General features: G+C 42.6%; 2 protein-coding genes across 18 annotated transcripts in view; one reads left to right on the top strand and one right to left on the bottom strand.

Annotated features, from left to right (window-relative positions):
* LOC115192222 (dedicator of cytokinesis protein 7) overlaps positions 1 to 24278 on the bottom strand; it is a 101562-nt gene that overhangs the window by 45464 nt on the left and 31820 nt on the right. For all 17 annotated transcript variants that reach the window (XM_029750478.1, XM_029750489.1, XM_029750488.1 and 14 more), the window contains exons 14-15: positions 12327 to 12444; positions 11905 to 11975 (exon numbers count right to left, since the gene is read on the bottom strand). In XM_029750478.1, the coding sequence (XP_029606338.1) occupies positions 11905 to 11975; positions 12327 to 12444 (189 nt within the window). The remainder of the gene's footprint in view (positions 1 to 11904; positions 11976 to 12326; positions 12445 to 24278) is intronic.
* On the top strand, positions 16340 to 22242 carry LOC115192224 (angiopoietin-related protein 3). The gene is made up of 6 exons (XM_029750490.1): positions 16340 to 16998; positions 17265 to 17375; positions 17534 to 17756; positions 18646 to 18741; positions 19953 to 20225; positions 20396 to 22242. The coding sequence occupies exons 1-6, from the start codon at positions 16474 to 16476 to the stop codon at positions 20584 to 20586; spliced, it is 1419 nt and encodes a 472-aa protein (XP_029606350.1). The 5' UTR covers positions 16340 to 16473; the 3' UTR covers positions 20587 to 22242.

A 24278-nucleotide genomic window follows, 5' to 3' on the forward strand; every position in this document is an offset into this window, starting at 1 on the left:
TTGCCATTCATAGATCATACTACGTAGTTAGTGGCAAGAAAAAGTTTGTGAACCCTTTGGAATTACCTGGATTTCTGCATAAATTGGTCATCAAAATTGATCTGATCTTCATCTAAGTCACAGCAATAGAGAAACGTAGCGTGCTTAAACTATTAACACACAAATTATTGCATTTTTCTTGTCTATATTAAATACATAATTTAAACATTCACAGTGGTCACCAAACGGCGACTTGTCGATCTCCAAGGCATTTCTAGTCAATCGCCAAACATTTCTGTAAAAAACCCAACGATAAAGCCTTGTTTTCCTAAAAAAAAAAATATTTGTCTCGGGCTGTTGATGGTAGGTGCAGCAAATTCAACTGCCCTACGCGCCGGGTAGGCAAACTGTTGCCGTTTCATGTGTCTGAAGGTACAAGCTCTGCCTTCCCAGTGGGCCTGGAGAGGAAATCAAGTACACTATAAGCCTACCGCTGGCCAATCAGATTGCTCACATAACCGAGTCTGCAGTAACATATCAGGCATGAAAGAAATCTACGGCAAAATTGATACTGTGAGATTTCAAAACGTTTAAAACCATGACTAGAGAGAGACTGTCAACGAATACACCAAAGAGCTGCTGATTTTATGAGTGAGTTCATGTTTAAGTTCTTACTCAGCACTGTCAACACTTTTCTAAGTCATAAAACGCACGTCCTTCAGATTTCCACTCAGCGCTACAACAAGCAGTGCAGCAGTAATGCATGAGTAGGAAAGTATATATAGAGGCTTGCACTGTTATTATTAGCGGTTTGAGTCTTTTTTAATACCAAGGAATATTTCACTTTCTCTGTTCATAGGAGTAACAACATGAATTTGTGCATGAGGCAGAAATAATGCGGTGCGACTCGAGTTTCACCATCAGCTGGAAGACGGAGTCTCTTCGGTCAGTGTCAGTGGAGGAAAGGGAGAGCCGAGGGATGTTGAGAGACAGACCCTCAGTCTGCTGCTCTCTCCCTCCACTGAGACTGACCATCAGACGCATGCACCATCAGCCCAGTAAAAATAAAAAGCTAATTATTTAAATGTGTGCTCACTCAGCTCTTCCTCACAAGTAATTCAACAATGGATCTATTACCGGTGTGATCATATAGCCTACCTCAAATTTTGAAATATAATTAAAGAAAATGTCCTGAACAACAATGCATTCATTGGCAGGTAAATTCAAGCAAAGCCAGTATGCGGTGATAATGTATTGGGCCTACAGCTTACTGCACAAACCTCATTGCTACAGTACTGTTTTTAACTGGTTAATGTTGCATAGGCTTACATTTTTTAAGTCATGTTAATAAACAAATCAGAGCTGTAGATCTCGGCATGCATTTTGACTCAGAAAGTGATCTTGACTCAGAAAAGGTTGGTGACCACTTGAGGCTGGCTAATGACTTCTCCAAAAGCTAATTGGAGTCAGGAGTCAGCTAACCTGGAGTCCAATCAATGAGACGAGATCGGAGATGTTGGTTAGAGCTGCCTTGCCCTATAAAAAAACTCACAAAATTGGAGTTTGCTATTCACAAGAAGCATTGCCTGACGTGAACCATGCCTTGAATAAAAGAGATCTCAGAAGACCTAAAATGAAGAATTGTTGATTTGCATAAAGCTGGAAAGGGTTACAAAAGTATCTCTAAAAGCCTTGATGTTCATCAGTACACAGTAAGACAAATTGTCTATAAATTGAGAAAGTTCAGCAGTGGCCATCCTGCAAAGATGACTGCAAGAGCACAGCGCAGAAGAATCCTAGAGTTTCAGCTAAAGACTTAGAGAAGTCTCTGGAACATGCTAACATCTCTTGACGAGTCTATGATACGTAAAACACTAAACAAGAATGGTGTTCATGGGAGGACACCACGGAAGAAGACACTGCTGTCCAAAAAAAACATTGCTGCACATCTGAAGTTTGCAAAAGTGCACCTGGATGTTCCACAGCACTACTGGCAAAATATTCTGTGGACAGATGAAACTACAGTTGAGTTATTTGGAAGGAACACAACACTATGTGTGGAGAAAAAAAAAAGCACAGCACACCAACATCAAAACCTCATCCCAACTGTAAAGTATGGTGGAGGGACCATTATGGTTTGGGGCTGCTTTGCTGCATCAGGGCCTGAGTAGCGTACTATCGTCGACAGAAAAACGAATTCCCAAGTTTATCAAGACATTTTGCAGGAGAATGTTAGGCTATCTGTCCACCAATTGAAGCTCAACAGAAGTTGGGTGATGCAACAGGACAACGACCCAAAACACAGAAGTAAATCGACAGAATGGCTTCAACAGAAGAAAATAAGCCTTCTGGAGTGGCCCAGTCAGAGTCCTGACCTCAACACGATTGAGATGCTGTGGCATGACCTCAAGAGAGCAGTTCACACCAGACATCCCAAGAATATTGCTGAACTGAAACAGTTTTGTAAAGAGGATTGGTCCAAAATTCCTCCTGACCGTTGTGCAGGTCTGATCTGCAACTAAAATGTTTGGTTGAGGTTACTGCTGCCAAAGGAGGGTCAACCAGTTATTAAATCCAAGGGTCCACCCTGCACTGTGAATGTTTACACGGTGCGTTCAATAAAGACATGAAAACGTATAATTGTTTGTGTGTTATTAGTTTAAGCAGACTGTTTGTCTATTGTTGTGACTTAGATGAATATCAGATAAAATTCTATGACCAATTCATGCAGAAATCCAGGTAATTCCAAAGGATTCACATACTTTTTCTTGCCACTGTATACGTCCATGGTATCGTACTGGGACAAGTAAACCAAAGATCTTGTTTGTATACTCCTAGAATATAAAAATGGCGGGACTTGGCAGTGAATGACTCGTCAGTGTAGCCTACCAAATCGCATTGGTGAGAGCGGTTCATTTTGGCTCCTTAACTTGCACACTGGTAGGCTTTTTGGCGATTATTTGCAGATACATTATGAAAACGTTCAATGAAGTGCAACAATAGGTAGTGGCGAGAGAGCCTCATTCTGGTCTAAATATGAGAATGATACTTAATTTCAGTAACATCAGAAAGATATAATACTTAAGACTGATATAACCCTTTTATTTTAAAAATATCACTGTTTATTTTTCAAGATAATATGCCCTTTTTACTTAATTTTTCTAATGAAATAAAAAACATAATTTGAAGAACAAACATTGTGGCAATTCATATATCTTGCAGTAAAACTGAAAATGAGACTTCAAGGTTTAATGTTCTCCACTTAGAAAATAGTCCTGATCATATAAACCTAGGCCTAGACAATATCCGAAAGAACAAACAATACAATGAATTTTCAGTAAATTAAAATTGTAAAGTCATGTCTTTCTACACAATACCACAACTCATTTTACCAATCTGGGCAGTAGCCTTGATAAAATATTCAATCATTTTGCTGCGTATTTTGGGTGGAATCAAGGCATTAGAATGTACCAGAGGCCACGAAAATAGAGCTTGTTCTGTAAAAAAATATTTTACCTGCGATGTGTAACTGTATAATCTCCCCCCAATCACTACTAAGCATGACCATGTCCCAGATAAATCTCTACATTAAATAATGTAAAATCAGGATAAAGTAAGACCGTCAGATCATACAGAGGGGGAAGACCTGAGTACATCTGACAGAGTAACCCTCAATGGGGTTACAGATTGAGCCTTCAGCTAACCCACTATAACCTATACACTTTTTGGGAGGCTCAATTTCAGCCTCTTCAGAAAATCACATTCAAGACAATGTGTGACCGACCGGCTCGAGTTTATGTAGCAAAATTTGAAATTCTGTTTTTTTTTTTTACATTGGATAAAACTACAGACTTAGAGCTAGAAAATTGTATTTTATACACTGCAGTTGAGGAACAATGGGAAAGTAATTATTTGAAAGTTGATAAACCTGTAACCTCACTTTTGCGAAAATGGCCCTTCAATGTTTTGGTACACCTACTGCAGAGCTCTTCTTTGTCTACTCATATTCAGCATCGTTCACACCCTCTTAAGCCCTAACCCCACCCATCTCTTTAAGGATTCACATGTGACGCCATGTACTAAACAACCAAAGATGTCAATACTAAAGGCTGGTTTATACTACGGATGTGTTTGTAAATTCAATCTGGAATGCCAGAGTGCGCTCGGGGGATTCGTAAACTCATAACTTTCTCAGATTGTCCGTTCGAAAACTTCGAGGAGTAGGCCGAGGAGTAGGGTTGATCCGAGCGTTCTGACCTAACAGCAGCAGTCAAGCACCCAAACTATCTGGCTAACGTTGGCTTGCTACTTCCAGACACAAATGAGAGAACAGCTCACTCTGACCATTTTACTCGTCCTTGCAGAGCTGGTTAGGCTGTTTTCATATTATCCAGAGCGTTGGTGACCGTAACTGTGCTGCTGGCAAAAATGTTATTACGTTTATTTGCCAACGTTTACTGACACCGGCCATATTCAAAAGGTGTTGAGCGTTCTTAAATTTGTCAGTTATTCTGTGCTCTGGCACACACACGAGAGTGCTCTGAAATCGGAGTAGATAGCCAGAGCAAATTTACCAGCAACGTCTATCGACGGTTGTCGCAGTGACATCATGAACATTCCACTGAAATGGTTACTTGCATAGTGGAGACTTTTGTTTAAACATGTAGCTAGCTAAACAATGAACCATAATCCCAACTCATAACGTTACTACCCTGCATGAATCTGGTTTAATGTTAGCTTGCTAATATAAATTTGCTAATAATTCTAAAAACCTTTGTCATTATGGGGTATTGTGTGTAGATTGATGAGGAAAAATGTATTTAATCAATTTTAAAATAAGGCAGGAATGTCACAAAATGTGGAAAAAGTCAAGGGGTCTGAATAGACTGTCCATGGATGGACGCTTCTCCTTCTGTCACGGATGCCATGGTTGCCCTTAGTTTGAAGATGTAATCCGGAGACAGGTGTTTTATACAACAGCCTTCGATGTGTTCCATTTTCAAATCCCTCAATACTTGCAATCAAACGCTAGAATTTTCTTCATCTCCCTAGCTATCATACTCTAATCCCACCGGAGAGCAACACCTTTGCTTTTTGCAGTTCTACTACGAGATATCGTTCAAAAATACTGCGTTAGAAAGGATTACCTACACATACTGACCAGCTCATGTTATAGACAGAAGCGTGTTACATGGCAGACCAATCCAAAATCATCTCTCGACATGTCCAGACCAACCATTATCTCAGCCAATCATGGCTAGCGGGAAGGTCCCTGTCTTTTTCGGTGGCTAAACCAACGAGGCAAATCAACATCAAATTTTATTGGTCACATACACATGGTTAGGAGATGTTATTGCGAGTGTAGCGAAATGCTTATGCTTCTAGATCCGACAGTGCAGCAGTATCAAACAGGTAATATCTAACAATTCCACAACCAAACCTAATATCTAACAAATTCCACAACAAAACCTAATACACACAATCTAGTAAAGGAATGGGATGAGAATATTTAACCTTAAATAAATGGATGAGCAGTGACAGAGTGGCTAAGATGCAATAGATAGTGAAGGATACAGTGTACAGTATATACATATGAGATGAGTAATGCGAGATATGTACACATTCTTAAAGTGGCATTAAAGTGACTAGTATTCCATTTATTAAAGTGGTTTCCTGAAACGAGTCTCATATAAGCTTGCTAGCGAATTCAATATTATTCTCTTCTTATTGGTGTCCTTTAGTAGTGGTTTCTTTGCAGCAATTCGACCATGACGGCCTGATTCACAGTCTTCTCTGGACAGTTGAGATACTGTCTGTTACTTGAACTCTGTGAAGCTTTTATTTGGACTGCAATTTCTGAGGTTGGTAATTATAATGAACTTATCCTCTGCAGCAGAGGGAACTCTGGGTGTTCCTTTCCTGTGGCCGTCCTCATGAGCCAGTTTCATCATAGCACTGGTTGGTTGATGGTTTTTGCTGATGGTTTTTGTGACTGCACTTGAAGAAACTTTTAAACAATTTTCCAGATTGACTGACCATGTCTTATAGCAGCCTTTCTTAAAGTATGGGTCGCGACCCGGGCCTGTTAATGGTGGGTCGCAACGTGTCAGAGTAAATGTATAATTATTTAATTAATTACTGGAATTTATTTGGCCAAGTGCATCTGCGGGCTCTGCTCAGTTTAGCAGCCGAGGGAGAGAGATGCCTGTGTGCTTTGTGGTTTACAGGATCTTTTTTCTGCAGTTTTCTTGAAGATCACTCCGCGACACACGATGCAGCACTGTCGTTCAGCAACAGATGATTCGCTGTGAGCCACTGACTTGTCATTCCCACTCGCCATCACTAACCGCTGTCGTCAAATGGACTCATGCTAGCCACAAGTTCTGACTGAGCTCAAATTGTCATGAAACGCATATACAGAGCCGAGTTTCTCGCTCTTTCATACAAACTTATAACGAGGAGTGCCCACAATGCGTTTTGTGCGGGGAAGTGCTTAGCAGTGCTTCGACAATGGAAAAGTCAGTCAGCTAGCAAGGCATTGTTGTCATTTTAAAACAGGTGGTGATAAGCAGAAATAAGGGAGTACTTACTAACTCATAGTAGTAGATGTGAGTTTATCTTTCTAACAATCCCCTGGCCTTGTACACAAATAATAGCTAACATTAGCCAAAGCAAGCTAACATCCCTTAGTAATGAAGATGAAAAATGATCAGGCCTACTGTACATCTTACTGTTGAAAACTAGTCTAGGTTGGAACTGTTGCTGTTAAAATACAAGTAATAATTTTTACTCTGAACTGGAATGAACTGATTGAAGCAAGATGCTTTTGAGGCAAACACTCACACAGTTCTGGGTTGCTCATCTACAGCAGGAAGCGGTCTCCTGCCTGACTGAGAAAGCAGTAGATGTTCTGATCCAGTTTGGCACCACATACCTCAGGGTTCTCAACTCTGACATACTTAAAAAAAACAAGTACAGAAACAGTTTCAAGGCTGAGCATGACCTGAGCATGACCTCAAGGCTGAGCATGACCTCTGGAACTGCTGGTCTGCGGCCAACAAGGCTGAGTTCATCTCAGCCTATGCTACCCTCCAGTCCCTAGACTTCCTGGCGCTGACGGAAACATGGATCACCACAGATAGCACTGCTACTCCTACTGCTCTCTCCTCGTCTGGCCACGTGTTCTCGCATACCCCTAGAGCATCGAGCCAGCGGGGTGGTGGCACTGGAATCCTCATCTCTCCCAAGTGGACATTCTCTCTTTCTCCCCTGACCCATCTGTCTATCTCCTCATTTGAATTCCATGCTGTCACAGTTACCAGCCCTTTCAAGCTTGCAATCCTCATCATTTATCGCCCTCCAGGTTCCCTTGGAGAGTTCATCAATGAGCTTGACGCCTTGATAAGTTCCTTCCCTGAGGATGGCTCACCTCTCACAGTTCTGGGTGACTTTAACCTCCCCACGTCTACCTTCGACTCATTCCTCTCTGCCTCCTTCTTTCCACTCCTCTCCTCTTTTGACCTCACCCTCTCACCTTCCCCCCCTACTCACAAGGCAGGCAATACGCTTGACCTCATCTTTACTAGATGCTGTTCTTCCACTAATCTCATTGCAACTCCTCTCCAAGTCTCCGACCACTACCTTGTATCCTTTTCCCTCTCGCTCTCATCAAAAACTTCTCACTCTGCCCCTACTCGGATGGTATTGCGCCGTCCCAACCTTCGCTCTCTCTCTCCTGCTACTCTCTCCTCTTCCATCCTATCATCTCTTCCCTCTGCTCAAACCTTCTCCAACCTATCTCCTGATTTTGCCTCCTCAACCCTCCTCTCCTCCCTCTCTGCATCCTTTGATTTTCTCTGTCCCCTATCCTCCAGGCCGGCTCGGTCCTCCCCTCCTGCTCCGTGGCTCGACGACTCACTGCGAGCTCACAGAACAGGGCTCCGGGCAGCCGAGCGGAAATGGAGGAAAACTCGCCTCCCTGCGGACCTCGCATCCTTTCACTCCCTCCTCTCTACATTTTCCTCTTCTGTCTCTGCTGCTAAAGCCACTTTCTACCACTCTAAATTCCAAGCATCTGCCTCTAACCCTAGGAAGCTTTTTGCTACCTTCTCCTCCCTCCTGAATCCTCCTCCCCCTCCCTCCCCCTCCTCCCTCACTGCGGATGACTTCGTCAACCATTTTGAAAAGAAGGTTGACGACATCCGATCCTCGTTTGCTAAGTCAAGCGACACCGCTGGTCCTGCTCACACTGCCCTACCCTGTGCTTTGACCTCTTTCTCCCCTCTCTCTCCAGATGAAATCTCGCGTCTTGTGACGGCCGGCCGGCCGCCCAACAACCTGCCCACTTGACCCTATCCCCTCCTCTCTTCTCCAGACCATTTCCGGAGACCTTCTCCCCTACCTCACCTCGCTCATCAACTCATCCTTGACCGCTGGCTACGTCCCTTCCGTCTTCAAGAGAGCGAGAGTTGCACCCCTTCTGAAAAAACCTACACTCGATCCCTCCGATGTCAACAACTACAGACCAGTATCCCTTCTTTCTTTTCTCTCCAAAACTCTTGAACGTGCCGTCCTTGGCCAGCTCTCCTGCTATCTCTCTCAGAACGACCTTCTTGATCCTAATCAGTCAGGTTTCAAGACTGGGCATTCAACTGAGACTGCTCTTCTCTGTGTCACGGAGGCTCTCCGCACTGCTAAAGCTAACTCTCTCTCCTCTGCTCTCATCCTTCTAGACCTATCTGCTGCCTTTGATACTGTGAACCATCAGATCCTCCTCTCCACCCTCTCCGAGCTGGGCATCTCCGGCGCGGCCCACGCTTGGATTGCGTCCTACCTGACAGGTCGCTCCTACCAGGTGGCGTGGCGAGAAGCTGTCTCCGCACCACGTGCTCTCACCACTGGTGTCCCCCAGGGCTCTGTTCTAGGCCCTCTCCTATTCTCGCTATACACCAAGTCACTTGGCTCTGTCATATCCTCACACGGTCTCTCCTATCATTGCTATGCAGACGACACACAATTAATCTTCTCCTTTCCCCCTTCTGACAACCAGGTGGCGAATCGCATCTCTGCATGTCTGGCAGACATATCAGTGTGGATGACGGATCACCACCTCAAGCTGAACCTCGGCAAGACGGAGCTGCTCTTCCTCCCGGGGAAGGACTGCCCGTTCCATGATCTCGCCATCACGGTTGACAACTCCCTTGTGTCCTCCTCCCAGAGTGCTAAGAACCTTGGCGTGATCCTGGACAACACCCTGTCGTTCTCCACTAACATCAAGGCGGTGACCCGATCCTGTAGGTTCATGCTCTACAACATTCGCAGAGTACGACCCTGCCTCACACAGGAAGCGGCGCAGGTCCTAATCCAGGCACTTGTCATCTCCCGTCTGGATTACTGCAACTCGCTGTTGGCTGGGCTCCCTGCCTGTGCCATCAAACCCCTACAACTCATCCAGAACGCCGCAGCCCGTCTGGTGTTCAACCTTCCCAAGTTCTCTCACGTCACCCCGCTCCTCCGCTCTCTCCACTGGCTTCCAGTTGAAGCTCGCATCCGCTACAAGACCATGGTGCTTGCCTACGGAGCTGTGAGGGGAACGGCACCTCCGTACCTTCAGGCTCTGATCAGGCCCTACACCCAAACAAGGGCACTGCGTTCATCCACCTCTGGCCTGCTCGCCTCCCTACCTCTGAGGAAGCACAGTTCCCGCTAAGCCCAGTCAAAACTGTTTGCCGCTCTGGCACCCCAATGGTGGAACAATCTCCCTCACGATGCCAGGACAGCGGAGTCAATCACCACCTTCCGGAGACACCTGAAACCCCACCTCTTTAAGGAATACCTGGGATAGGATAAAGTAATCCTTCTAACCCCCCCCCCCCTTTAAAGGATTTAGATGCACTATTGTAAAGTGTTTGTTCTACTGGATATTATAGGTGAATGCACCAATTTGTAAGTCGCTCTGGATAAGAGCGTCTGCTAAATGACTTAAATGTAATGTAAATGTTGTACTGTCAATAATGGAGCCCAGAATCAGCTTCTTCCAGTTCAGAATAAAAATATGTATTGTATTTTAACAGCGACAGTTCCAACCCAGACTTTCTTTCAACAATAATTTATACAGTAAGATGTACAGTAGGCCTGATCATTTTTCATCTGTACTGTTACTTAGGGTTGCACTATCAAAAAGCCTGTGTGTGTGTTCTGTTATTCATCTGTGTGATCAATCAGTTTAGAATGAAAATGATTTATTGTATTTAACAGCAACAGTTACAACCTAGACAGATATGTGAGTGTTTTTAAATGGGTTTTATATTTATGTGGACATTTCATTTCATTGTTATTTATTTTTGTCTATATTTCATTTGTTTTAGGCATAAGGGCAATGAAATGTACCGATATTTATGTATAGTTGCTTATTTTCCTAAGCTTGGGTCCCAGGAAAACACAGAATTTCTCATTTTGGTCCCAGGCTGAAAAAGTTTAAGAACCCCTGTCTTAAAGTAATGATGGACTGTCCTTTCTCTTTGCTTAATTGAGCTGTTCCTGGACTCAGTCTTTTACCAAATAGGGCTATGTTCTGTATACCACCCTTATCTTGTCACAACACAACTAAGTAATTCACAACACATCGAAGTAATTCAAATAACCAAATTCAACCTAGCTAATTTCCGATTTATACGAAATTGTTTGACTACAGAGGTAGCAAAACTGTACTTTAAATCTATGATACTCCCCCACTTAACATACTGCTTGACTAGTTGGGCCCAAGCTTGCTGTACAACATTAAAACCTATTCAGTCTGTCTACAAACAGGCTCTCAAAGTGCTTGATAGGAAGCCCAATAGCCATCATCACTGTTACATCCTCAGAAATCATGAGCTCCTGAGTTGGGAAAATCTTGTGCAATACACCGACGCATGTCTTGTATTCAAGATCCTAAATGGCCTGGCTCCCCCTCCACTCAGTATTTTAGTTAAACAGAAAACCCAAACATATGGCAGCAGATCCACAAGGTCTGCCATGAGAGGTGACTATAGTTCCCTTAAGGAAAAGCACCTTTAGTAAATCCGCTTTCTCTGTGAGAGCTTCGCATGTCTGGAATACACTGCCATCAGACAGACATAACTGCACCACCTATCACACTTTCACAAAAAGCATGAAGACATGGCTAAAGGTCAATCAGATTTGTGAACATAATCCCTAGCTGTGTATTGCCGCTTTCCATGTTGTCTGTAGCTTGTGAGGTGTGGAAACACTTTGTTGCTTTTAAGGATCTTGTCTTGTTGCTTTTTGTTCTGTTGCTCTGTCCGTATGCTACGTCTTGCTTGTCCTATGATGCTCTGCGTGTGCTCACTGCTAAATGATTGTCTACATTGTAATTGTTTTTAGTAACCTGCCCAGGGACTGCGGTTGAAAATTAGCCGGCTGGCTAAAACCGGCACTTTTACTGAAACGTTGATTAATGTGCACTGTCCCTGTAAAAATAAAATAAACTCAAACTGATTGGCTCAAACGCATTAAGGGAAAAAAAAATCCACAAATTAACTTTTAACAAGGCACACCTGTTAATTGAAATGCATTCCAGGTGACTACCTCATGAAGCTGGTTGAGAGAATTCCAAGAATGTGCAAAGCTGTCATCAAGGCAAAGGGTGGCTATCTGAAGAATCTCAAATATAAAATATATTTTGATTTGTTTAACATGTTTGGGGTTACTACATGATTCCATATGTGTTATTCATAGTTTTGACATCTTCACTATTATTCTACAATGTAGAAAATAGGAAAAATAAAAGAAAAACCCTTGAATGAGTAGGTGTCCAAAATTTTGACTAGTACTGTGCATACTTCTTTTAAGAAAGGGCCTAAGCACACTTCATACAAAATGGAAACATCAGTGAATTGTCAAAGCTGGATCGGAGTCCCTCACCTGTTATGATACACTACAGCAGTGTATGCTTCTTTGGCGTAGTCGGCACAGCTAGACTTGCCAAAAATAACCTGGGGAAGAGAGAGACAAGAAAGAAACTTAGATGAAGAACAGCATACAGGGGTTGAATTACAGAGGACCAGAGGAAGAGAGGCAACATACAGTGGACATTAGACTTATGTTTGTCTGCATGTGTTAAAATTATGTCTTTAGTAACAGAGCTCAAATATACTTGAACACCATTCTTCACAATCCATTTCCAAGAAATCAGTCTAGGATTGTGCAGCGGTACCTGGTAAAGCACCAAAATACACTAATAACTCTAAGAGACATTCTCGTGGGAGGGTGAGCTAAGAGGAATTATTGTGGGTGGGTGGGCTAAGAAGCATTCTCGTGTGTGTGTGTGTGTGTGTCATTGTTACCGGCATTGCGTTGTTGGGGTCCTCCCCGTTCATGAACTGCACTTTCACTGTGATGTTCCGGGCTGAGCCTTGACGGTTGGCGAAGTTCAGGCTGTGTGGGTTCACATACAGCAGGTTCCTAGAACACACACATATAGACACGCATTCCCATCGTGAAACCAAACCACCTTCCATCAAAACAGGAACACATGAACTCAACTGACATAGCAGCACTGTTGATACTGTATGTATCAACAGCTCTGAGTGAATTTCACAACATTGTCCCCTCGCCATTTTCCTTAGGACATGACATACCCCCTACATATAATGTACTGAATATAACACCTGTATAGTACTATCAATAGGTCAGTGACTGGAATGACCAAGGCCATCAGGGTAGACCTCTGTGGCCACTGACTGGTGGAAAAGGGAGGCCGGTCTTGTCAATCACTCTGGATCCACGGCAACTAAATCCTCTGCTGGGCTGGATTGGGGGGGGGGGGGGGGGGGGGCAACATTTGCCTTACTGCACCACTGCTGGGGGAAGGTGCAATAATGCCATGGCCAACTGCACATGTTCAATACCGTCAAAGAGGTATAATGTTCAATGAAAGATATGTAAATTGGACAGTTATTTTGCTTTTATTTTAAAATGTGTCTATAGTGGCAATTGGACAATATTGTGGTAGCCTATAGGTCCAAAAGTTGATGTTTTAAAAAAGTCCTCTCTTCTCCACAGGCAGTAAGCAGCGGGGCTTCAGTTAACACTAGAAAGGCAGAGTGTCATAATGACGCAAAACAATTTAAAAAAAATGTATTACTCTGCCATTTTTTAAGTCGTGGTATAAAGTATAATGTCAGTATTGCGTTTGTGCTGATTTTCACTATTCACAAGCACACTTGGCACTTATACGGCTGTTTAGGCTACTGATGTTTTCTTGATTTGACCGGGGGTCTTGGTGGTTTGGGTATTTAGATTTGTTTTGCTGTTATAAAAATAACGCTTTTACTCTGTTCTAACATACATGATTTTTGTTTCTGAGTTGTAACAAAGGCACTCCACGAATAACATTTATTTTACACTTGAAACTGTTTTTATTTTTTACATATAGCCTACAGTAACAAACAAATGAACATGTTACGTTATATCAAATAGTATTTTTTTGCAGTCTCACTTTATTTGGATAGTCCATCTGTAGATACTATACAGATGGTTATACTATCAATATATAACCAACTGCTTGCTAAGTTACGGTTAGATTTAGAATAAGGGTAAGGGTTAAGGTTAGGTTAAGGGTTCATTTACAGTTGGGATAAGGGTTGGGGTTAGGACAAAAGTTAGGAGATAGTTAGTTGAAATGTAACTGATAGTCCATCTGTAAATGCATTACAATCCAATCCAAATAAGGTGGTAGCAATTTTTCGTATTGTAACCTGACCTTCATAAACACAACCGTTTTTTCTTTTTTTTTTACAATAGCATATATTTAATCTATTTATTAGACTATTAGAATGTTGAAAAGATGTGTCATTGCCACGAAGGGAGGTCCAATGAGGCCAGGCTTTTCTAGTGCTAACAAGCTGGACACGCGCTTTAGGGTTCCCAGGGTTACGACCCCAGAACGTCCGAGGCAGCCGCAGCGCAGTGGCCTGACCACATTGACGTAGATTCCGCCGAAGGGGAGGTCCCCCTAGGACCACAGCTGTGATGACAAATGGCTGAAACCGTGGGAATCCCTCATCCTTTCTCTCTCGTTAATTTCCTCTCCCTTCGTTCCTCCCTCCCCTGTCTAGTAGCTGGTCACGTGTCTCCGTGAAGGCGAAGAGCTGGATGATTTTTTTTATCTCCTTGATTGTTCTTTGAGGCACCCATGGTGATTTTAGAATGAGGTAATTGCATCGCAATAGAAAGCCATTCTTACACATACGGACCAGATACAGCTCCCTTTTCAGCACGAGGCCAATTCTCTCCTTCAGCCTCAACAGATTCATCTCAGATGAATCAATTATTTGACTCAGAGGAGCTGCATAACCAAACCAAGCCTAAGTACTGTTTGGGAGTCACACAGTCAGCACTCGTCTCCCACTGTAGGCCTACAACATGTCCCAATGTGAATATTGTACCCTGTCTGTGCGACCCCACAGATTTAGGAAGGAGAACATATAGGGAGTAAGGAATCTTGTAGCCAGCTTTAAGCTAAGCAAGCACAGCTCAGAATCATGTAGGAATGGTGTTTGTTCAGAAACCCATATTTACTAAGGACATATTGCAGCCAGAGTCTCTGTACTGTATGAACAAATAGCCAGCGTATCTGCATTTGCTATGAACTTTGCTATGCACTAGAGTAGGGATGGGTAACTTTGATGGGGGTGGGGGCCGCAAAAAAAAATCTGAACTCATCATGGGCTGCCACAGTTGCTCACGGGTCCAAGTACTACACATTTTGGCATGGGACGGAGAGAAATGTTAGTTTTTAGTAAGATATTTGACTGACTAACAAAATCAATGGGGCCTGTAATTCGGCCATGATAACAAGTTAGATAGCTGGCCGCTAAACTAACTTAGTAATCTAAAATAAATCAGCTAGCATGGACTAATTGACTGACTATCAGTGACTGACATAAGAGAAAAACTGCTGATGCACAAACAAATTTCAAAATGGTGGAGTGGGGGGGGGGTTTATCCGAGGGGGGCCACCAGTTGCCCATCCCTGCACTAGTTACCTGCGTCTGTAACAGCATGGCGAGTTTTGTCATGCATTTACAAGAAACAAATGCTAAAGCAACTTCTGACAAAGGAGACGCTAACTACCTCCCCACAATGTGCCTCTGTTGAAGGGAAGTTGCTGTCCATCACTCTTTCCTCATTATGTACTGGTGTTTTATTTGAAACTTTTGGGGACCCCAAAAATAAAGTAGAGCCACCGCTTTTCAGTTGGATAAACAACCTAAAAAGGCCAAAAGTTGCTAAAAAGTCCTAGAGGCCCCCCCCAACTCTCTGCCCCAACCCACCCACCTCTACACCCAATAAAACATATAGTAGAGTAGGACTAATATGATTTAGAGTCACTGAACCACATTGAAACATGCTGTCGAGACAGTTTGACCAACATCTCAAAGTAGTCAGATTATTGGGAGCATTAAAATAATCTTGGCTAAGTAGGAGCAACAAAAGATGCTCAAAGAGAGCACGGTCAGATTGCAGAACTAGAATAGTCAAATATGGCAACAGAACGCAACAACAATTTAGGCTTCATATTCCTTCGTATTCATCATTAGTGGAAGCTTGGAATTGTACAGTAACGATATAGTGGATATGAAACGACAAGCCGAGATCAAACCACTGAGTAGGAATTCCGATTAAAAGTGATTAATTAAAATAGATCTTTAGATTGATCAGAAAGACTAGACTACATTAAATCAGAATAGTACGATCAAACAAAACCAAAATGAGTTCACAGTCGTCTACATTTAGGACATTATTCTCACCCAATGCAAACTACAGCAAATACCATAGCATTGATGACATCCACCTGCCTCTCTCAGTACATACAGCACACCTCATCTAGACCCAGCGAGAGGGACCTGAGAGAGTGATGCTGGGCTGATTCAGCAGGACGTTAAATCAAACCCATAGACAACAATTGTGTGACATATTATGAATCATGGTGAGGTGTGGCTGCTATAAAGGTGAGATTGATAGGGACAAATGAGCCATCATCTGATGGCCTTCCACTGTTGGCTTTCTGCTGATCAGCTAAAGCAGGGTACTGCAGATGGAAGCTGGGTGGGGTGTGGTGGGTGATTTGGGAGGTTAAGCGGGGGGGGGGGGGGGGGGCGAGCTGTCGTGCTAAAGGGGTGTATTTGCTATTCGCTCACTGCAGTGATTTGTTTGTTTATGAAAGGAGGGGGTTGAGGGGGCCCAGTAGCTCAAGCATAACAGGGCTTAATGATCAACTAATCTACCCTTCCCTTGCTGGACTGGGGTATATAACACAGGCCTGCCTGCTGCTCTCACATCTTTCTAGCAGAGTGACAGAGAGAGAGGTAGAGGGAAAGAGAGAGTAAGAGGTGTACAGACAGACAGAGTGAAAGTAGGGCAGCTGAAGGAAGAACAGAGAGAGAGACTACTTCTTGCTATTCCACGATTGCTGAGAGAGATTTGACCATGAAGCTCTTCTGCCTCTTGTTCCTGCTGGGTGTGTCTACAGTTCAGGCAGCTCATCAGGACACCTCCAGGGTCTACCCCACCGTACCCTCGCAACTCCAGCCCCAGACGGAGCCTCCAGCCGAGGCCAAGTCCCGCTTTGCCATGCTGGACGATGTCCGTCTCCTTGCCAACGGCTTGCTCCAACTGGGTCAGAGCCTCAGGGAGTTTGTCCACAAGACCAAGGCCCAGATCAACGACATCTTTCAAAAACTCAACATCTTTGACCGCTCTTTCTACCAGCTCTCTGTGGTCACCTCTGAGATAAAGGAGGAAGAGGAGGAGCTGAAGAAGACCACCACATTCCTCAAGGCCAACAACGAGGAGATCCGGAACCTGTCTCTGGAGATCAACTCCAAGATCAACAGTATCCTGCAAGAGAGGAGCCAGCTGCAGAGTAAAGTAGGAGGGCTGGAGGAGAAACTGAAGGGACTGTCGGAGAGCATGATACCCGCAGAGCAGCTCAACGAGATCAAGTCACTCAAGGTGCACTGCTGACCTTCACTCATTAAATCAGTACTGAGATTTATGACTTATTCTGTTTCAATGTGAAATGTCTTTGTTCTAGAATAAGATTGTGTTTCTGGCACACATATTCAACATACAATTCCTACTGAATATTACATCAAATTTTATTTTGCTGAATTCATTGAGAAGTTTAAGTTATTAATGATTTCAATTTCAAGTTATGCCATTGGGAAATGTATTTTAATGTGAGCATTAACGAGACAGTGTTAACTGGTCTGTTTCAGGATGTGATTGAGGTTCAGGAGAGGACCATCACGGACCTGCTGAAAGCTGTGAGGGAGCAGCACGATCAGCTCAACCACCAAAAAACTAAGATCAAGACTCTGGAGGAAAAGGTACTCATCTCTGTTGCTTAAAGAGATAATCGAATTGTATACAGTAGACCAAAGGTAATGGCCATTTCTTTCATCCCTGTTCAATCAGTGTATGTAAAAGGCCACTAAAAACAGTTAAGGAGACACCATACCGTTTTAAATTTTGCCTGCTATTCCAGATCAGCATTGACAATTTCCAGGACACGACTGACAAAGCAGCGGATTCCAACTCGGAGACACCAGACATGTTTGAATACCTGACAGGCAACTCCACTGTTCCGGACACAGACCTATCCATGGACTGCAGTGATCTGTTCAACAGAGGAGAGCGAAACAGCGGGGTGTACTCTGTCAAGCCAAACCTATCTGAGCCTTTCAACGTGTACTGTGAACTGACCTCAGGTAAGACACAATCCCGTCTCAAATTCTCAACCAACTATGTGACAGTAATGTGTCAAACCATTTCTTTGCACTACATGCAAGCGTTAGCAGTTGATGTTACTCTTCAAAAACACAACCCCCAAAGCAAATCAGGGGGAGGAAAATAGGTTTATTCACCAAAGAGAACAAATCATGCGGGGAGGTAGATAGATGTTCATGCTCCCCCATCCTCAGTGATTCTCTCCACAGAACAAAGCAACAGGATGTAATTTATAACCCCCCCACACTAGCCTGTGGTTGACCAATTAGAAGTCCTTGCAGTACAACCAAATAACAAGTATCCTGCTCCAGACTCAATGTACAGACGATTCAGACCAATGAAAACATAGCACACGTAGCTATGAATTCAGGACTGACAATCCTAACAGATTCTAGACAGGTGTTGAACTGAAAAACAACTATTTCCATTGATTGTTAATTCTAGACCTCTCGTCCTCTGCGTTGTGTATATATCTTTGACATATTCTTACACAAATCGAAATGGTCTAGACAAAACAGACAAGCAGAATAGAGTCTATAGGAAACCTAGCCTTCCCTGTAGCTCAGTTGGTAGAGCATGGTGTTTGCAACGCCAGGGTTGTGGGTTCGATTCCCACAGGGGGCCAGCACAGAAAAAAAATGTATGAAATTGTATGAAATGTATGCATTCACTACTATAAGTCGCTCTGGATAAGAGCATCTGCTAAATGACTAAAATGTAAAATGAAACAGGGTCATACAGGCTATCAGAAGGAAATAAGTGCTTCCTACGAGTTTCCATAAATCAGTCTAGAGAAAGGAACTGGACTTCGTTGTTGTTGTGTTTCTCTGTCCATGTATTGACTACATGTCCCATCTCCCACATCTACAGAAGGAGGATCAACAGTCATCCAGAGCAGGGAGGACGGGTCTGTGGATTTTGACCAGGCATGGGAGAAGTACGAGAACGGATTTGGGGATCTGGAAAGTTAGTTTGGCTTATTTCTTTCTATCGGTACATTTTGTCAGTGGTTTGGACAGTAGAGCACGACATGTTTTTTGGGGTTCGATACAGATTCCGATTTTTGGGGGGAGAAAAGGTACAGATACCGATATATCTGCCAATATACTGTTTTACTGCGGGGGAAATTAAAAATTGTCATTTTCCCCACTGAATTCTCATAAATTGCCATCCAAATGAGCAATTGTCCAATCTCTACGCTTCAAATGTTGATTAAATACATTGTGACAATAATGACATGAGAATGGCCGCAAGGGTTCAGATAAGCATTAGATTCCCTTTTTTCATCCTATTTATTGTGTGTTGGTTATCGTTGGACTAGCGATAAAAGGCCAATATCGGCCGATAATATCGTTGAACCAATATATCGGTCGGGATCTAGTAGACAGTCAATACATCTCTATCCATAAAGAACGAAACAAACAAATTATATCTTTATGGCTCAACTCAACTGCAAGCACCCATACCTGATTATGCCTTTATATCCTGATTCCAGTCTACAAAAGGCCTGTAGGCATTCATAAAGCAGGAAACAGCCAATACAGCCACACTCCACCACTCTTAAATACTTCCTGAAGGAACAGCGGACAGGAAACAGCTATTGTAAATTAGCTTATCAGGCACCCTTTGACAGATTGACTTCCTCCATTGTCTGACTAGACAAAGCGATAGCTGCACTTAACTTCAGCCAGGCTTGGACCCCAGCTCATAGGCATATAGTCCTACTGCATTCCAACAATGCCACAGGTCCTTTAAGCTATGAATTGTTCCGTGTCAGTTTCCTTCGCTGCTACGAGCGTAATTATGTCATCACACCCATGACTACAGTATGCAGCCAGCGGCTAGGGAAAATAGTATTGAGTGTCAGAACTTGCCCTACACTATTTAACACATGAGTCATGGGCATGGCATACAGAACAAAACAAAGTAGCTAGGCCTACAGTATAGAATCTGAACTAGCTTTATGGCCATTTGATGGCATTGTATGTGTTTGTGATCTGTTAAAGTAGAGTTCTGACATTTGTGTGTGATCTGTGTTACTATAGAAGTGTTCTAACAGAATGTGTTTGTTCTCTGTGTTATCATAGGACAGTTCTGACAGAATGCGTGTTTTATCTGTGTGTTGTAGCTCTATGGCCATTCAATGACATTTGTGTGTGTTATCGGTGTTATTGTAGGAGAGTTCTGGCTGGGCCTGAGGAAGATCCACAGCCTTGCTAGTCAGGGTGAATCTATCCTGCGTATTGAGCTGGAGGACTGGAAGGAGGAGAGGAGGTCTGTAGAGTACCAGTTCACCCTGGAGGGACCCCAGGCCCACTACACCCTCCACCTCACCCACCTGTCTGGTGATCTTCCCGACGCCATGGGCAACCACAGTGGCATGATGTTCTCAACCAAGGACAGAGACAACGACAACCACCAGGACTCCAACTGTGCCAAAAACTACACAGGTATGTATAGACCACACACCTGATGCAACTACAGGTACTGACTACACACTTGGTACAGGTTCACAGCACTGTCTGGTACCATACACCTGTTAAAGACATTTCCAAGCAGGCAGCACAGAGATTGACTATGGGTTCTAGACTTGTTATATAATTTAACCCATTTCTGGCAGGTGGCTGGTGGTTCAATGCCTGTGGTGACACCAACCTGAACGGCAGGTACATGTGGCTGAGGTCAAAGGGTCGTTCCATGAGGAGGAAAGGAATCCAGTGGAAACCTATGGGGACCTCCTACTCCCTCAAGACCACCAAGATCTCCATACGACCCGTCTCACCCGCCCCCCTCACCTCAAGCCCCCCTTAACCTCGTCCCCAACTACATTACACCTCGTTGGTATGGCAACAACAAATACACCCCCTCTCGCCGTAACCTTCCACTTACCCACCCTCACATTACACATTGTTGGCATGGTAGCAAAAGATAGAGCAGTTGCTGACAGTAGAAAAAAAAATCAGCCGCCAATAACAGCCAGCCAACAAATTTGTATGACAGAAAATAAGCTGATTCGTCAGAATGAGGCAATAGCAGTCAGCCGGTCAATGACCTCACAAATTGTTCCAGAAACACATAGAGAGTTGGGTAACAACTGGGAGGGGTAATCGGTTTTATAAGAGCCAAGTTTTGGTTTGGATGGAATGTCCGATGATTCAACACTGTCTGTCCTGGTCTGCAACACATCCCAGCACTGAGAAGCTAGGCTACCTTCAATGGGTGGGAAAAAAAAAATAATCAATTAAGTAATTATGTAACCGACAGAACACTGTTTTAGATAAGTTACTAGTCATTATGTGTTAAATGAATGAACTGCATGTGACAAAGGCATAATCCTTATCTACTGATTGATCACTCTATATTGTATTTCTGCACATTTGGTGGCTGTTGCTGAATGTACCAAATATTCACACGTAAGTAGACAAAATATCAACATGATGCATAGATCTTCAAATGTATATGAGCTTAGTGTTTTCACCATCTTTTTTAAAACTTTATACTGTATTTAAAACCATTTTGATAATGTTCTATTAAATGTGCTGCCGGGTTAGTTAACGTCAGGTCATTTACATTGGTCATATTGACTCGTCTCCTGCCAACTCTTATCTTTCTGCTGCATTTAAAACGGCTGCTACTTACTGTACATATTTTATGTTTCTTACTAATTATTGCTGAGCGATTAAATTCAATTTAGTTTTTTCCCCCCATTATTAAACTAATTGACCGACGTTGGTTCAATTACTTGAATTCCATTTCATTTTTGTCAGTTCAACGCGCCGTTCCTCTAGAGAAATAAAAACAAGCAAGAGAGAAAACAGATCAAGAATGAACTGAAATGCTAAAGAAAGTTTTTCAATAGAATAATATTTAACCTAGTTCAGCGCATAAGTGGTAATTAACTACAATGCCCATAATCCATTGCGCCTGTACTGCCTTCCATACGTTACTCCCGGGCCATATGCATGAGAGAGTTATGTACACAAAACTGACAAAAGGGATAGAGACAGTTTGAGAGGTAGCTCTACCCGATTGACAGTTGTAGTATTTGGTAATTAGCAGTCTTGAAAGTGATTTTTTTCATACAGCATAGGCAGCTAGCTACTAGCTTAGCTAAATAGGATAACTAGTTGGAGAGAACGTCAGATGGTTGTCTGGCTGGCTGCTACTGCCTGAGCAGAGATGAGATGACTAACAAATTAAATAGAATAAAAAGTAATAAGACTGTTAGAATGTTTTCAATGTTTTGGCAATTGGATGTTCTCAATATTTGGCTTTGGAATATTTATTAAAAAGCTCTAAAATCATTTTAAGGTAATCATTTAATGTAAAAAAAAGTATTTTACCAAAATAAAAATCCCCCCCAAAAACACTAATCGCTCAGCACTATTACTTCCACCTTATCAGAGAGACTCTGGTAAACTACTGTATATTTATAATGACAAATAAAACCATCATACTCAAAACAAATATACCGCTGTCCTTTGTATTCTTTGCCAAGGAAAAACCAACAAACTGGGCTAATGATCTAATGCCATCTAAGCAGGTTTAGCCAATGCTTTATCAACCACAGGTCATCACACCCCTGGCCTATAAACTCAACAGTTCAGTCCGATCAGCCCGCAATGCTGACAACAATCCTGAAACATTATTTGCATTAACTATCTTATGCAAGTGAGAGGCCAATACACAGTACACTCAAACTACAGTGAATAAATGGCATTTGCTACCGTGCCCAGATGTACTGTACCGCTTATCCAATCAACATGTAAATGTACATAGGTAAATAAACTTCAGAGCTCACAGCGTTTTCTACCGTAGAATTAGAATACTAGAATGGACATGAACCTTCTTATGACAGTATAAATTGTAAGCAATGGTGAGTTGGTCAACCATGGTCAGCCAGTGCTGTGATAAGATCGTTAAAGACGATTCATTTGAAGATTATCTGCACTGTGCGTTTGTTAGCTAGCTAAACAGACAGGTTTAATGGAATGATTGCAGTAGTTCTTCAAATTAAACTGCCAATACGACAACATTCCATACAAACAATGCAGTCAATCCACAGCCACACAGTGGCTGAAATAAGTTGATGATAGGACTTAGACAAGTTGGAAATGCAAGTACTGATATTGTAATATCACTCATAGCTTTCCAAGAAAACAAAAATGGAGACATGGTCCGTTGACATATTTCCCCATCTCAGGAGGTAACTATAGTAGGTGCCCATTTAAAGTAACAGGGTTGACGATTTCATCTTATATCAGTCATAAATCCCTGTGTGACAGGGGGAATGGAAGCTTGTTGTGTGCAACAGGGAGTGGCAATTGAATGCAAGCGTCACAAAAAGTAATTGCTAAAAGATTTCTAACCCATATATCTTTGGGTAAGAGGGATGACGTGTTCTGCTCGACCGGCTCAGTTTTCAACCACAAAACCCCAGAAAATTGCCAAAAAGGGTAGAACCTAAATGAATCACTAATCATATGAAATAAATCATAATCTTCAGAAATTACTGTCAAAGCAACAAAATAACTAGGGCTTTACAGTGATGGTAAAACCAACATTTTTTGGAGTAAGTGGGTTGAAAGCTTCCTAGAAGATAATATTTTGCACTTTGGCAAACCTTTTTCATATTAAAAAACAAACTTATTAAATTCTCCATGTGGTCTACATTAAAGGGCACTTCATTTAACAAAATAAAAAAATATATATTGGTGCACAACTTCAACTTGGGATGGAAAAGGGACTTTTTGTGGAACGAATCACATGACAATATTTTAGGTTGACAATAACATGTAGTGATGTACCGAAATTACATTTTTGGCCAATACCGATATCTTCCTTGTAAAAAAAAAACCTGATACCGATTACCGATATTTAAAATTTTAGCAGCCTTTTAAGCATTCTAGTACAGTTAAATAGTTCGCACACACACACAGCGGTCTAAGGCACTGCATCTCAGTGCAAGAGGCGTCCCTACGGTTCCTGGTTCGAATCCAGGCTGTATCACATCTGGCCGTGATTGGGAGTCCCATAGGGTGGCACACAATTGGCCCAGCATTGTAGGCCGTCATTGTAAATAAGAATGTGTTCTTAACTGACTTGCCTAGTTAAATAAAGGTTACACACACACAAAAGTTATTTTGTTGGCATTTAGGCATGTCCCCATCACCAGTAAAATATAATCAAGACCTATTTCTTTCACTTACTTGCTGTGCTGTTTCATTAAGTCGTTTCATTCTCAACCAGGATTTCTATGGAACGTTGTTTGGGTCTTTGCGTGTCAAAAAAGATACTATTTGACGTGTCAAATAAGCTTGTTGACCAATCAGGACCCGAATATGACTGCACGTCACATAATTTAACGCATTCATAAATGTTTTTACGTAGTTATTACACATTGACTACACTATCACTCGTATTTCATATGTCACAACAATTCATCGATACGTATGCTATGATGCTGGTAACGTTGTCTCGCGCTCCTACAGTGCAGGAGGTCA

The sequence above is a fragment of the Salmo trutta genome, chromosome 4 (genome assembly GCF_901001165.1).
Source record: "Salmo trutta chromosome 4, fSalTru1.1, whole genome shotgun sequence".
NCBI lineage: Eukaryota > Metazoa > Chordata > Actinopteri > Salmoniformes > Salmonidae > Salmo > Salmo trutta.

What these genes read in the sequence shown, in the direction of transcription:
- LOC115192224 (XM_029750490.1), top strand. Translation starts at nt 16,474, where the DNA reads ATGAAGCTCTTCTGCCTCTTGTTCCTGCTGGGTGTGTCTACAGTTCAG. An exon ending in CGGATTTGGGGATCTGGAAA is followed by an intron (nt 18,742 to 19,952) that starts GTTAGTTTGGCT and finishes GTGTTATTGTAG; the next exon opens with GAGAGTTCTGGCTGGGCCTG. An exon ending in CTGTGCCAAAAACTACACAG is followed by an intron (nt 20,226 to 20,395) that starts GTATGTATAGAC and finishes CATTTCTGGCAG; the next exon opens with GTGGCTGGTGGTTCAATGCC.